The 15813-nt window shown below is 40.6% G+C and overlaps 1 protein-coding gene across 5 annotated transcripts in view; it reads right to left on the reverse strand.

Moving 5' to 3' along the window:
• Positions 1 to 2703: 2703 nt before the first annotated feature.
• The window catches only part of KLF12 (KLF transcription factor 12), a 258883-nt gene continuing 245773 nt past the window's right edge, over positions 2704 to 15813 (reverse strand). For all 5 annotated transcript variants that reach the window (XM_057424023.1, XM_057424024.1, XM_057424025.1 and 2 more), the window contains one exon: positions 2704 to 7302. In XM_057424023.1, the coding sequence (XP_057280006.1) occupies positions 7121 to 7302 (182 nt within the window). In that variant the 3' untranslated portion in view covers positions 2704 to 7120. The remainder of the gene's footprint in view (positions 7303 to 15813) is intronic.

The following is a 15813-nucleotide window of genomic DNA, read 5'->3' on the forward strand; positions in this document are numbered from 1 at the left end:
CAGAACAAAGAATCAAACCCTCCTCTCCAACAATGGCTCAGGTTCTAGGTAAGAAACTATTGCTTCCTTTGTCCCTCTGATGACACATTCCCTGGTGCCCTCCTAAAATCTCCAGCACGAACTGTGTTCTTTTATGTGCTTAATACCTGGAGATTAAGCTCAGGATGACAGATTTAGTACATGCATGTTCTGATGGGATTATTTCCACTGATGGCTAACATTCAAAACTAAGCTGCTACTAAACTAGCGGTCTTGTCACAGGATGAACCAAGATGCATAAACGTCTAGTTTTTACATGTGAGCCTATGTGCTTTTTTTCTTCACCTGCACTTTCTTTTGTGTATGAGCATTATTGTGCACATCCAATCCTGTCCCCATGAATACAGCCCTAACAACCATCCCGTTCCAGCAGCAACCCACCAATGGCAGCAAAAGTCTAGGCAAAATGTGGAATATTTTCAAATACAAAATTCTGCCTGGATAAATACCAGGTACAAATTTAAAGGATGGAAAGCAGTCTTCCTCGGCAAAAGTATTAGGACTAACAGTTACATTTTGATCTCCAATAAACTCATTTTTAGAAACAGAAGCAGCATGAGGGATGGCATTACGCTGCTATTTTAAGAATCCATTAGCAGCAGTTAATATTTTTTATTTTTACAGAAACTTACCAGATTAAAGAAAAAACCCACATAATTGAGAAAAAAGATTAGAAGAGTCACAGCTGGCCATTTTCCTGTAAGATCAATTAGTCTATTGATGCAAATGTCTAGGCCACTTGATATAATAAACCTCCTTACTCCATTTTAGGAACAGCAATTTATTGTTTGATATTCAAATAGTTTCTAGACTGACAGTCCCCAATTTTTCATGCATTTGTACCCCAAAAAAGCGATATATTTTGTCTACCCCTGAAGTTAATCAATTCTAAAATGATATTAAATACCATAAGCACTACGTGATAAATAGAAAAGAGACATGAGATGAACTCGGCATTTCTGGAGTTCAACGCAGAGGATTATGCAAGGGAATCCCAATTCTACCACATACCCTAAAAAAGCTCCATTGGGCTTATTGCTGGTTTTTGGATTATTTCACTAGAGAATACCCTAGATACATGGGCATATCAGACACACATTAGGGGAAAAAACACCAAAACACTGCTTGACAATGACCTCCATTTACACCTACTGAGAATTGATATGGATATGAGTCACTTGTAAACTAAGATTAATTTTCTCCTTACAAGTATATGACAGATGTTATCTGAGAAAATAACTAACACCTCTAACACAACATCTCAACATTTGAAAATACAAATGGCACTTTGTGTTTCTGTGCTGCATTATTGTTCACCAAGTAAAATTTAATTTTCACCTTACTGTTAACAGAATCCTGCAAGTTATTGCTGTGTAAAAGTATAGGAACATCCCATCAGTTTTAATTACAGGCACTTTCAGTTTCTGTTTCATCTTTTAAAATAGATTTTAGGCTATCCTGCTGAAGTGTATGTGCATTTAAAACATCACAACTGTCCTGCTACAACTGATTTGGTTGACATGTTACTGCATCTAGAAGACTAAACTCCCCTGGAATCGGCAAAGAGCAGATGTCTATTTCAGCTCTGCAACGTTTATTCAAAGCGCACTGTAGTCAGGGGAAATATAAGAAGAAATAAAATCAAATGAGAGTTTGCCATTACTATATTTGCAATTCACCGTAAAATGCCAGAAGGAAAAAAAAAAATAATAATCCAACACAAAAAAACCCAAACCTTTCATATGGTTTCATCTTGATTGTTTCTTTTTGTATTCAGTCAAAGGCATTCTGAGTGCTGACTTATTTGACACTGAAGGACTCAGTATGACTACGTTATATCACATGCTATCTGTGAAACAGCAAAGAAGTGGCCACTCCATTTTGCAGAGAAAACATGCTCTGATAAAACTGAACAACTTACTCCTTACATTTTCTGTTTAAGCTTTGCTAGGCATTTTCTAACCAGTTTTCCTGATGAAAATGAAAGGATTTTTAAAATGCACTTCATTTAACCTATTTACACCCCAGGTAAAATTGTGAGTTTGAAAATATTTTTCCACTATCACGTATATTACAGAATATGTAGACTGTTGCAAGTATAGTAAAATACTTTTTTGATTTCTAAAGATGCAGTATCCTTACAGCTACATTTTGTACTAAAACTTGATTTACTGCAGAAATTGATCAGAATTGAAGCCTTTTCAGTTACCAACGAGCATGACTGCGGAAACATACGTTAAAGAGCAACTGTTATGCTATAGCAGAACTGTGAAATTACAACTATCTTTAAATTTCTGTGTGCACTTCTCCAGTTATAAATCACAGGCAAAGGCAAAATACAACAACATGAGCTGGTTTCTTAAGAAGGTACTAATTTCTTTTATAGTGCTTATTTCCAATTTGAACTTTTCTGATTTTTTTTTTAAATAAACTTGTTTTTATACCTGCACATGGGTGGAGGGATGTGGAAGAGCTGAAGTTCATATGCACAAGGGTATGAACGAGCATGCAGGAGTAGGGAGGATTTACTGAACCATCCTAAGACTTGTCTGCTGTGGATGATGCAGTTTCACACACTAATCTTTCCAAAGTTCAAACTAAAAAATAAGTGGGATATAAATACTCTGATTTTGAGGTACCCACCTTCAATAAAGGAGAAAGAGATTTTTTCCATTAAACAGCATTTATTATCAGAAGATAAATTTATAAATGGCAACTAGAATACATTTTCAATGCGGCTAATGGAAAATGAGACTTATGATCACTGTCATTCCAATTATTAAAGGGGAGAAAGGTTGTCCAGCTATTTGTCCATGCTCTGCACTGTGAGTTTACCCCAGACATCAATGCCACTTATGTAATTTTCAACACTGTTAATTTTATTATACATTACTCCGGCAAATAATCATATACATAAGCAGTCTAAATCTATTTAATTAACTGTGTAAGCATGACAGAGAATAAGGAATACTGCATCTTCATCTTCATGTATAAACTGCTGTTGCTATGAGCCAATTTTACAGTGCTGAATAAAACAGGTGCTCAAAAACTAATGACAACTTAAAATTTAAAACCTGCTTGTTCCTTACATTTTCCTAGAATGATGGCTTCTGAGTTTTTCTGACAGATCATTGAATTATCATATGGTTTGGGTTGGAAGTGATCTTACAGATCATTTAGTTCCAATCCCCTGTTACGGGCAGGGACACCTTCCACTAGAGCAGGTTGCTCAAAGCCCCATCCAACCTGGCCTTGAACATTGCCAGGGATACAACAGACACAGCTTCTCTGGGCAACCTGTGCCAGTTGAAAATAGGTGTTTTGAAAACATACAAAATCTCACACTTTGTGGCATAGTTTCTCTTTTAAGATGTAATGGGCATGGTGGATGTTTCCCATCCTTACACTCAAAAGCGTAAATGTCTGTCTTTCTGAAAGAACGGGACTCTCTATATTTGTCTCTCCCAAATGCTCAGTTAAGATGGACCTACTATGTCGCATCAAGATGAAATCTGCTATTTCTTCATCCTACATACGACGTAAGCCTTCACCACGGTTATGAAATGCCATGGACCTGCAGTGAGGTACAAGGATTTTTAAGGAAACTACCCTTGAGCAACTGCCCTTGCTCCTTGCACAAGCACAGAAGTTTGGCAGGTCTGAACCACAGCCACTGAGAGAAGGACACCCTGAGAATCTGCAGGGCATCAGATCCACATCCAAACACTCCTCTCCTACAGAGTAAACTTCTCTTAAAATACTTCTGAAGGGGAAAACAAAACAGAAGACAACTTTGCAGAGTATTTGGGCTCAAAGCCTGTGGGTGCTGGTATGAATGAGAAACTCACTAAGAACCATACTGGGTACGTGTAACCCAGTTGTGAACTGCTGCTGGTTGTGAAAGTTGTCTAGAGGTAACAGCAGCACAAAAAGCCCTTACACATGTGCTGGAAAGGTTGAGGATATACTTCCTGCCTGTGAAAGAAAGAAAATTTAGTGTTCACTACTGTATCTTTTGGCTTCATTCCATTACCACTGATGCACTTTGTAACTGTGTCCCTTGGTGCCAGTGCTGCTTTAATCCTGCATCACTTTGGAGTTCCTTGAATAAGACCAGACCCTCTTTCTGTTGCAGGGCTTCCTATGCATAAAGTAATGGACAACCAGCTGAAAGACAAGGGATTCACACACACCAACCTCAGCCATGGGAAAGAAGCCTCCCCAGTGTCTGTGATACATATGCTTCTCCTCGGGGCAGTTTGGAGCCAAATGCTGAAATAAATTTAAGGCCTCACAATTTCTGAGTTTTTTCCTCTCTTTATTGACTACAGGGGAAACCTAAAGGGGTGACTGGTCTCTCCCAGTTGTGAATCCTCCCTTTGTGAATAACATCAGAGATGATCTCTCTCACAGCTCTGCTTGTAAGCTAACAGAATGGCCGTAAGAGTTTTTGGTCAAATAAACTTAATTTTCTATGTGAGAAAGAAATCATAGATACTGAAAGGAATTCTGTATGCCATTGGTTCTTCTACTGAATTACTACTATTCAAGTCATTAGTTGGTAAAATGCTCTTGGGCAGGAAAATAGTTTCATCAAGTGACTTTTACCTGACCTGACTTCTTTCCCTAAATGGTGAGAGTGACAGATCCATTTAAGGGGACGATATAAATGTACATAAAACACAGACCTCAGACGTAATCCATGAACCATCTCACGCACAACACTGACAGCTATTTTTTTAAACCAACAACAGTAATGCTGCTGGTAAAGACCCAGGTCTGCAGCCCCACAATGCCTCATGGCCTATCCAGAAGCCCTGATCCAACACAGCCTTTTCATGCTTTGCATGGACACTTAGTGCCTCTACTTTGCTCCTGATTTGGAGCCAGATACTAAAGCCTTGCCTAATTTGATGGAATTTGATTACCAACCCAGTCAATGGGAATTGATAAGACACATTTTTTCCCACAATGGCTCTGAATAGCTTGGCTTGGGTTTCTCTGCTGACCACTCGGCAGTGGGGGAGCCTGAGCTAGAACAATATTGGAGTTCTTTCAGAGAGCTGATAATCTACCCAGTACTGGGGAATATCAAGAACATACTTAAAGACAATCAAACTCTCGGTCCTGTGAATGCTGTTATAAAGTATTATCCCGATCATATTAATCCTCAAATAACTATAATTGCTTTCAGTATCTGCATGGGTACTCTGCACTTAAAGATTACCTCGATTTCAGAATCCCCCCAACATTAGTACAGGTACTTCAGGAACCAGAAATTAATTCAGACTGGTCAAACATTTAAAAATGAACAAGTAGCATCACAAATTTAATCTGTGCAATTTCTGGAACCAAATATTCATAATTAAATGCATTGCAAAAGACCTTTATGTATATATCTTTCAGCTCTAAGCTATAAAAATCTTACAACACTTAAAAAATCTTGCCAAGCCTCCTCTTTGTCAAATTCAGCTGAATAGGCAGATCTTTGTGAGGAAAGAAAATACAAAAACAGTATTTTGTTTGTATGAACAACTGATGACTAAGAGTTACTCTCTTTCCTACACAATCCAATTAATACAAATTGGTTCACAATTATAGGGCTGTATGGGAATGATCAAGAATTTCCTTTTATTTAACCTGAAAAGGCTTGGATTGAAAATCCCAGCAGAGGCGGCCACTGGTGCCCATATAAAGGACCATTTATATCATACCAGACAGCTGGCAAAATCTTGTTATTCCCTAACTCCCAGTGAGAAACCTAATGTCTTGCAGAGCACCACTGCAGAAACATTTCTCCTTCCTACTTATGGTTCATCCTCTGAGTCCTGAATAATCAGCTCTTTCCTTTATCTTTCTTTCCAGATGCAAATACTATGTTGAAGGAAATGAATGTACTTAATTGTGGTACCTAGCAGGTCAGTGAAACCATCAGAAAGATTAACTTAAATGAGCTTATGTGCTATTTCTGCATACCCCCTGTTTCTGTTGGTGTGGAGTAAATTATTATCTTGAGAGCTATTTTACTCATTATTGCTTTTTCTCTGCAAGAGATGCAGCCGTTTCTTCTCTGTTTTGTTTTGTTGCTACATTCAATTCCATTTCATGAATGGCTACACCACTAGCTTTGTTACCAGTGAGTATAAGATCTGACTATTTCCTTATGTTCAAATAATGGTCACGGGGAAGAGAATGCCTGCATGAAAGAAAACTGCATGTTGAGAATGGAGTAGTAGTTTTTAGATGTGCTCTTTCTACACAAATCAGAAATGGTTCTAAATAAGTCCATGGTAAAATATAGGTACTTAATATTGTACTTTCAGCAGAGATGCTGCTGCCCCTTGTTTATTTTACAGACTTCAACAACAACAAAAGAAAAGAAAGGAAAAAAAAGATAAAAGAAAAAGGTTAAATGGCTGGTGTCCTCTAGGGCATAATGACAATTGCGGTACAATACTGAAATGCCATCATCATTATTGTAAAAGTCTGCTCAAGTGACCCTTCAGCCCTGACAGTGGGACCTCTCCAACAGAATCTTTTTGCCTACTCACATGCAGTTTGTCTGTAGCACAGCTCAGGCGTAATGTTGACCACCAGCCAGATGGTATTCAAAATAAGGGGAAAAGATGGGATAATAAAAGTCTAGCGGTCTTGCTTTCATCTTCATCATCATCATCAATTTGTGGTGTTTAATCATCCAATCAGCAGTGATTTTTCAGGAACAGAATGTCCGACAGCTGAGAAACCATACAAGCTATAAACACCTTTTTGTCAAAGGATGCAGCATGTAAAATAATGCCCATTCCCGTAGCATTTCAGCTGCTATTTCCCAGGTGATTGTGATGACACTTTCAGGGGGTAGCCATGCTGAGGGGCAGGTGGGGTTAACTTCAGATGGTGAGGAGAAGAGTGGCACTTCTTTTCCTGCCTTTTTTTAATATTTTCTGTTACTATGTTATGTTACGGACATCAGGGGAAGCCCTGCCTGTTAACACTGTAGAGGGGGATTCAGCCCTGCTGAATTCACTCCAGGTAGTTAAGAGACCCAGCTCTTAAACTCGGCTGGAACAGGTAGCGTTTCTCAAACCAGCATGTGCCTACGGCGGTGGAGCGCCAAGTGATCTGAGCGGGAAAAGCTGCGGTCACAGTCTGCACACTTGAATGGCTTCACTCCTGTGTGCTTGCGGTAATGCCTCGTCAGTTCGTCGGAGCGAGCAAACTTCCAGGTGCAGCCTTCCCAGGTACATTTGTAGGGTTTTTCTCCTGGGAAGAGACAAAAGAAAGAGGGGAGGGGGGGGAAACAGGTGGTGACTTCCCCTTGTTGCTCTTAATCCCTGCAGCCCCCTCTGCACGCTTCCCATGAACACCCACTGCCTAGGGGTTGCTTCAGGCCAAATTACACAATTACGAGGTACCAAATCTGCTGAATATAAGGAAAGGGCCTTGACATTTATCATTCCTGTGGCATTCACATGACTAAGAAAATCAACAGGATTAAGGCAACAGTATAGATCCTACCTCGCAGGGGTGATGTGGGGATTAACATCAGGACAAAGGGATGTATAATTATTCTCATGATTACCATACAAGTTTGCTACCCCCACCTTGTCAGGCTACACTTCTTCCCAGATTACCCGATATTTCAGCAACTTAACACAGGATGCCGCAGACTTCCAATTATTTGTATGAAGTTTATGAAGGTTTCTGATTCTACGTGTAAACAACACTGCAGGACATTTCTTAGTAAGCTGGTAAAAATGAACTACAATTTCCCAGTTAAACATAAAAATTCAATCTGTAAAATGTCCTCTATTTATTGCATTTTGCATTGATTTTCAGTAAAATTAATTTTGCATGTAAGATGTTTCCAGGAACAGTGCATAATTTTCAAATGCAGTCAGCCATGAGACTTGCACAACACTTTTCATAAATACCCATTTACATTGATGTGATCAGATTTGGGTTAAGTGTAGATTTTTGGAAAATTTCACCCTCTACTTTTTATTTAAAGGTAACCTTGATGCATTCTGTGTCGTATCATGTCAGAGGAGAAAATACAGAAAACCTGTATTTGGTGCTTTCAGAGAGCAAACTGTTATAAAACCCCCATTTTGGCCATGTTTGTAGGCTTTACTTATTTGTGATTTCTATTACCATCCTTCAATGTCTGCATGCTAAACGCTCTTGGCAGTTACCTTGACCCCACAGTTGAGCACGCATCAAAAATGAGGAAACTGTGTGAGGTCCGTATGTATCTTCTTCTGGTGCATTAAAAATTACTCTTTACCTCCCCTTCTGAAATCAGCTAATCACAACCAGGACAACAAAACAGCATCTCTGCAACAACTGTTTCCTTCATCAGGTACAATCATTCCTCAGTTATTTATTATCTCTCATGAATCATGAGCAGCTTGCAAGAAACTACTTCAATTACCTGAACCAGTGATGCAACACCTCCCTCCGTGTGTCTCTTCAAAAGTCAATAAAAGTTTTGCTGAGAGCCCGCAGTTTCAAAAGAAAATTCCTGAGTAAGAGTATCATCGCGAAGTCCAAACAGCCCTGAAAAGTCCAGCTAAAATGGCCACAGGTGCCTCTGTAAGGAAATTGGATGCTGTACAGGCATGTCAGCAGGTTTGTCAGCAACATTTGAGCTCCTTGGGTTGGTACCTTCTGTGCACCATCTGGGCTGTGCTGCAGTTCTGATGTCAGATGGGGGTGGGAAACAGTTGCTGTGAGTTGAACCCAGCTATCTAGGCTTCGAGGTGACCACAGCCCATAGCTGTACCAGCAGCAACTTAGCCCAGATAATTTTACAGTACTTGTCCAAGCACAAAGCACCAAGTAGTGTTCATTGCCCCGGGGTGGCCATGGTGCTGGGTGCCTGGAATCCAGCAGCTGCTGTGAGCTGGACAGGCATGAGATACTTGGCAGATGGCAAGCTGCATGCTCTTGCCAATGACACAGCGCTACAAAATGTGCTCAGATTCACCACCAAACTGCCTTACATACATCTCCTTGCCACAAACAGTTGGTGTGGGGCACTGTACAAGTATAGCAGTACCTCCATCCAATTTGACAGGTCTATCCTAACAGTCTCATCACACCACAGCAACCAAGTGGAACATCCATCCTCAATGTACTTTTAAATTCTTTTTGTTTAAACTCCATGCTACCGCCCCAGTTGGTTTCCTTGATCACAGAGACTTCCAGAGCAAAGCACGGGGATATTTCTTAATCTCTGGATTCTCATTTAAGAGCATCTGAAATTCTAAGTCTCTTCTACCACACAGAATCATAGAATCATGGATTTGTTTAGGTTGGAAAAGACCAACTGTTAACCCAGCACTATCAAGTCCACCTAAACCCTAAGCACCACATCTACAAGTCTTCTAAATCCCTCCACGGATGGGAATTCAACCACTTCCCTGGGAAGCCTGTTCCAATGCTTGACAACCCTTTCGGGGAAGAAATTTTTCCTAATATCCAATCTAAACCTCCACTGGTGCAATTTCAGGCCATTTCTTCTTGTCTTATCTCCTCTTATATGGGAGAAGAGACAGACTCCACCTCACTACAACCTCCTTTCAGGTAGCTGTAGAGTGCAATAAGGTCCCCCTGAGCTTCTCCAGACTAAACACCCACAGTTTTCTCAGCGATTCCTCATCAGACCTATTCTCCAGACCCTTCACCAGCTTTGCTGACCTTCTCTAGACCAGCTCCAGCACCTCAATGTCTCTCTTGTAGTGAGGAGCCCAGAACTGAACACAGGATTCGAGGAGCAGCCTCACCAGTGCAGAGTACAGGGGAATGATCACTGCCCTGGCCGTGCTGGCTATGCTATTTCTGATACAGGCCAGGATGCTGTTGGCCTTCTTGGCTGCCTGGGCACAATCTGCATCATGTTCAGCAGCCATCAATCAGCACGCCCAGGTCTTTTTTCAAGAGCAGCTTTTCAGCCACTCTTTCCCAAGCCTGTAGCATTGAATGGGGTTATTGTGGTCCAAGTGCAGGACCCACCACTTAGGATTGTTGAACCTCAAACCACTGACCTCAGCCCAATGATACAACCTGTCCAGATCCCTCTGCAGAGCCTTCCTAACCTCAAGCAGATCAAAAGTCCCACCCAACTTGGTGTTTTCTGCAAACTTACTGAGGGTGCACTTGATCCCCTCATCCACACCATCAATAGATTTATTAAAGATATTAAAAACATCCACAAAATCCTTCCTCTTCAATAGCCCCTTTGGTACACAAAATGTCAGATCTTCTTTCCCTTCGTAGAAGACAGAGAACCCAATGCAGGAAGAGATGGCTGGTGAAAGAAATACCAGAAATAGTTTGTTTGTCCATTAAACTAGTATCACTTCAGGTAAGAAAAAGAAGCTAGGTGATGGAAGAGCATGAGTGAGGGTCACTTGCCTGGAGTTCCCAGGCATTGCTTCCAGCCTCCCTTCTCAATGAGTCCTGCTTACCCAGCCCCTATAGAGCTACATGAAAGAGACAGGACTAACCACATTCCTCTCAAGCTATTTACACCACTGAAAGAATATCACTCTTACAAGCTCAACCTAAGAAGACCTTTCATTATTTTCAATTAAATATGCATATAGATAAGAAGGTAAAAAAAGGCAAAGTAGCATTATTCTGGAGACATTCACTCATATGTATTTTAAAAAAGCCACTGTAAAGAAAACTGTAAAAGATAGGATTTTTCATTAAGATCATTTAACATTTTACACAGACCTATTTTTTAGAGGAAGAATAATATTACTTCTTTGTTAAACACCTACGTTACCTGTAGATGGACAAGTGCTAGGAAGAAAATGCTCTTCACATGCAACATTAAACTAAACCTTTTGTTACGACATGAAGACTGACCACTGAGTTTGTAAAGACCAGAAGATAAAGGAGTTGAAAGGATGGAGTAAGGACCATCAGGAGTGGAATTGCTCAGAGGACGGGAAGCTGGTGTCAGGTATCACACATCAGATTTGGCTGACGAACATGAGCTGCAAGTCTCAGCACAATCAACAGAGAGAAGCTGGACCTTAGCAGGGCACCCCAGAAAGCACTGAGGAGGTGGAAAAACTAGTTTGTTAACTGGAAGAAACTAGTATCAGTGCTTATATATCTCTCTATATCTATCTCCATTTCAAGGCTGGATTGCAGTGGAGTTGAACTCAAATACTCAACCATTTTGACACTTCAGACACTTCTGCCTCTGTGCGAGCACTTGAGCTCAAGTGTCTAAGAAACTCTCGGGTTCAAAGTGTGGGCACGCTTCGGCTGCTTCGATGGCTTGGCAGCCATTGGAGCAAGGGTGCAGGGTTACTGTCACGCAACCAGAGACACGAATTCTCATTCAGCTCTAGGGAGCAAAAGCAGGTGGTGCAAGTCTTGCCCAGGGTACAGGAAACATGGGAATGAAGAAGACAGAACAGTGGACAGTTTTTGAAGGAGATCTGTAGAAAAAGACTTCAGAACCTGCAGCAATGCACAAGAGGAGAAAAAGAAAACTGCAGGAAGATAAGCCCCCATTAGTCAAATCTTCTGAATCTGTACAGTTTGAGTCTTGAAGCTACCCATTTAAAAATAAATGCCTGAAGCTGTGAGCGTTTTCACAGGAGCTTACCCTCCTCTACTTTTGCACCTGTCTTTAAGAGCCCTGTTGTTTGTCCTGCAACCTGACAAAAAGATCCCAAAACACAGAGAAATTGTATTCTGATGCTATTTCACAGCTTTGCCTTGCAATGCATGGACAGTGAAAAGTATGCCATGACAGGCATTTACATGGATCAAGTGGGATCCTGGAGCATGAAATATTTCCTGCAGACAGTTCCCTGCAGAAAATGAATATTTTCTATTGTTTGGGGAAGTTATTTATGAAGTTTTAAAGGTATGACTCAATGCCCCAAATGAAACTAGTGATTTTTTAAATCTTCTATTAACAGAGCCTTCCAAAACCTTGCCTTTTGTAGTCCAGATGCCACAATATAAATTAGTATAATTACTTTTACCATTATTTTTCTTACTTTATCGTGGCTTCTCTCACTTAAGCACTTAAGAACATAGTTACAACTGTTACTCATTAAATCTCTCCAAACTCAAGCAAATAATGAGTTAATAATGCTGAATAATGACCACTGTTCAGTCAATCCTTCCAAAATTTTTCACCCCCCCTACAGCCCATCTTCCCCTTATTCATATACTCTAACATCTTGAAGATCAGTCACCCTGACAACATCCACATATTCCCTATGTAGGTACCAGTAGGAGACCACACCATTTAACAGATGGCAGGAGACCACCTCCACCAACAGATGAAGGGGTCTGCTTTACCCCTGGGCAGAATTTCCCATGTGGTAGGTTCCTCAGCAGTTATTCTCTGCCCATCATCTAGTTGATATCATGGTATTTGACACCAGGTGCTTCTAAGACAGGCACCGCAAAAAAAACATGTAAATAGTTATGGGTTATTCTGCCAGAAGGGAAACTGCTCTGAAGCTCCAGGAAACAGAACCTGGTTTGTGCTCCCTAGGCAAGGAACTTTATTTACTGGAAGTGCAGATGTTGTATGTACTCCCTGTGCACTTGCAGCTCTTTTCATCTGTGCATTATTTAAGCTTCATTTATTCATTGGTTTAGCAGGCTCTTGGCAACCATGTCATTAAGCAACAATGAGGTAACGCCATCTACTACCAGGACAGAAAACACCCCAGTGATCAAGCTGTAAGCTGATTTCTTTCTCTGGTATAAACTCACCCCTCTCTCTGCTATTACAGGTGAGTGCCATGTCCCTTTTTATTTGTGTCCTCTACAGACATTCCCATCTATCCGATTTTTTTACAACATGGAATTGTCACTACATTACTCCTCTGTAGCCCCTTCCTGCAGTAGTACTCTGCCTTTTGAAACACTTGTAACATTTTTATTCCAAATAAGAGTCAATTAGAAAACAAATATGGTGAACTGTTCAGAGGTACAGGCTTAGCCACCTAGTCACCCCATAGAAGAGCCACATACCGGTTCTGCTTTGAGAAGGACAAAGGTAGAAAAGCGCCTGGAAATGAAACTTGGTTTCTAAGTTTGTATAGTGTTTCTACTGGGAGGGTGGGAGCACAGAGGAGATGCTCTCCCTCACTCCATTCACAAAACGCAATGGGTTTGAGTCAAACTTGCACAGCTTAAATGTAATCCTTCATAAAAGTCTGTCTTCATAATAGCACTGTGTAAGAAATACTGTGTCCACTCTGCAGGCAGGAAAACCAACACAGCGAGCATCAGCAACCTTCCCAAAACTGCAGAAAAAGCAAACAGCAATGAAACTGCTAGATCTCAGTTCCACCCCTTTAAAAGTCTGAAATATTTTCAATAATTTTGACACAAAAATCCACCTAATTATTTAAATGTCATTTGGGATCTCTGTTTCCTAGTTACTGATTCACTGTATCTCTTTGGTGAACATAATGAATTTGATGTTTGTGTTTCAGCATTGTCAAAATATGCAAATGAAGTATCTTTCTGGGAAGAGATTAAAGTTTCGTATCAGTTGAGCAAGTCTGGCAAAACAATTTCTACGAGCAGAACAGGAACATATTGTGCTGCCTGTAACATGTCTTGAAATACAGGTTTTTTCCTTGTTCTTAGCCTGAGTTAGGCAAAGCGCAGGGACATGGTTTCTTCATGTGGAAACTGGGAACAAAACAATTTCTTCAAAAATACAGTGACACCCACCACTCTAAAACAAGAGACAGAACTTGATTACCACCCTTTTGGCATCTCTTGAACTGATTATTTACAAGTTCAACTTCTGAATAATTCAGGTGTGAATCCTTTTCCTATACCACACCAAAAGAATTATCTTTTCATTTCACTGCACTGCTGAGCTTGGGTCCTGTTTGCCACCCTGGCCCTTCTCCTCCCTCACTCTACAAGACCAGTACAAGTTCAGAAAACTTACCTCTTTCCTCCTGATATTGTTCTACATGCCCCTCTAGGTATACTACTGCCTCAGTTTGCCACTATTTTAATAAAAACACCAGCAAAAAAAGCCTTTGTCATCAGACTCAGAAAATTAAATTCTCCATCATTTAATAAGGCAAACCCAGTACATCACGTGTGTGGTGACAGCCCCATTCTGTCACCACACACACAAGAAAGAAACGGGGATTGCAATTTCTCTTCCATGTTTTCTATTTACTGGGCTTCTGCACAGATACTCAGCCCCACAGTGGGACACAGCTAGAACTACGTGAGACAGAAATGAATTAATGCTCTAGGACAATACCTAAAGGAGGCCTACAAGGAATCTGGAAAGAACCTTTTTACAAGGGCATGTAGTGATGAGACAAGGAGGAACGCCTTTAAGATGAAAGAGGGGAGACTAAGATTAGGTATTACAACAGGATTCTTTACCATGAGGGTGGTGAGACACTGGAATGGGTTGCCCAGAGAAACTGGGGATGCCCCAACCCCAAAACTGTTCAAGGCCAGGATGGATGGGGCTTTCAGCAACCTGGTCTAGCGGAAGGTATCCCTGCCCATGGCAGGGGAGTTAGAACAATCTTTAAGGTCCCTTCCAACCTAAACCATTCTATGATTCTATTACAAGGATTAGTTACATGAATTTCAAAGAGCATTGCTGATGTGAAATTTTTAATTCCTATAAAACCAGAAAAAATATTTTTTTTGGAAATGTCAAAGGCCTCTTCCTGTGCACCTGAGTCCAGGAGCCAGACCACATCCCAACAGTAGATGACAAATAGCATTTTATTACCCTTCCTGATAAGTTTTTCCTGCATGATGTGGCACCCATATAAATATTTAGGTATACATTAAGTGCACATATATACACTTAACAGATATATTTTTTGTACATATATATGTAGTGGAAAATGGCATGAAGTTTTCTCCTTCTCTCCAGCCACAGCAAACACATGGGTCTATCAAATTTCCAGTGATGTGAGGAAGGCTGAGATTTTGCCTTTTACAGCGCAGCCTGCACTCACAAAGATATCTGGGATAGGTGAAGCAACAGATCCATGCTTCCGTCAGCAAGCAATTGCACAGAGGGTGCCAGCAGACCTGAACACTGTTTTATCTCTTTCACTGTCGTGCTGCAAGCCTGGGTTTCAGTCTGCCCCCGCAAATAAAACACACTTCCATCACTGTGAACTGAAGGGAGACACAAACAAGTGACACTTCCTACTCCATCTGCCTAGGATTCTGCTACCGTCACTCCTGGATGCTCCAGGGATTGTTCCACCATGCTCACCAAGAGCAGTACTGATGCTTCCCAGCATTAAAGTTAAACCTTCCACTACGTGTAAAAAACCAAAACAACAAACTAGCTCCCAAATAATTAAATAAATAAAACCTAAGAGAAACAACAAAAAGGCTCCAAGGGATGTGCTCTGTCTCACACAGTTTTATACAACCGATTATTTGTTGTTTGCAATGTGCTAGAAGTCATTCTCAAGCAGAGGGATAATGTGACCAAGATCCCACTACATTTCATTTCCTATGTGAACAAAACCCACTGAAGCCCAGAAAATAACCCCTCATCCTACACCTACCTAAAGGTGTCATCTTTTTACTTTCCCACAAACTAAGAAGGTTTTGTAGCATTTTCCCAGTTTTCTACTTACATATTTGCAAAAAGAGAAGATTGAAAACACTAGCTTTCAGGTTCTACCTCGCTTCCTTTTAGCCATGTAGAAAAGAAAGCAGAAAAAAAGAAAACCTCAACAAAACGTTAAAACAAATGCTTTTGTG

Source organism: Pezoporus wallicus, unplaced genomic scaffold (genome assembly GCF_028554395.1).
Source record: "Pezoporus wallicus isolate ANWC-B61680 ecotype Strahan unplaced genomic scaffold, APGP_CSIRO_Pwel_v1 contig_16, whole genome shotgun sequence".
In the NCBI taxonomy this organism is placed as follows: Eukaryota; Metazoa; Chordata; class Aves; order Psittaciformes; family Psittacidae; genus Pezoporus; species Pezoporus wallicus.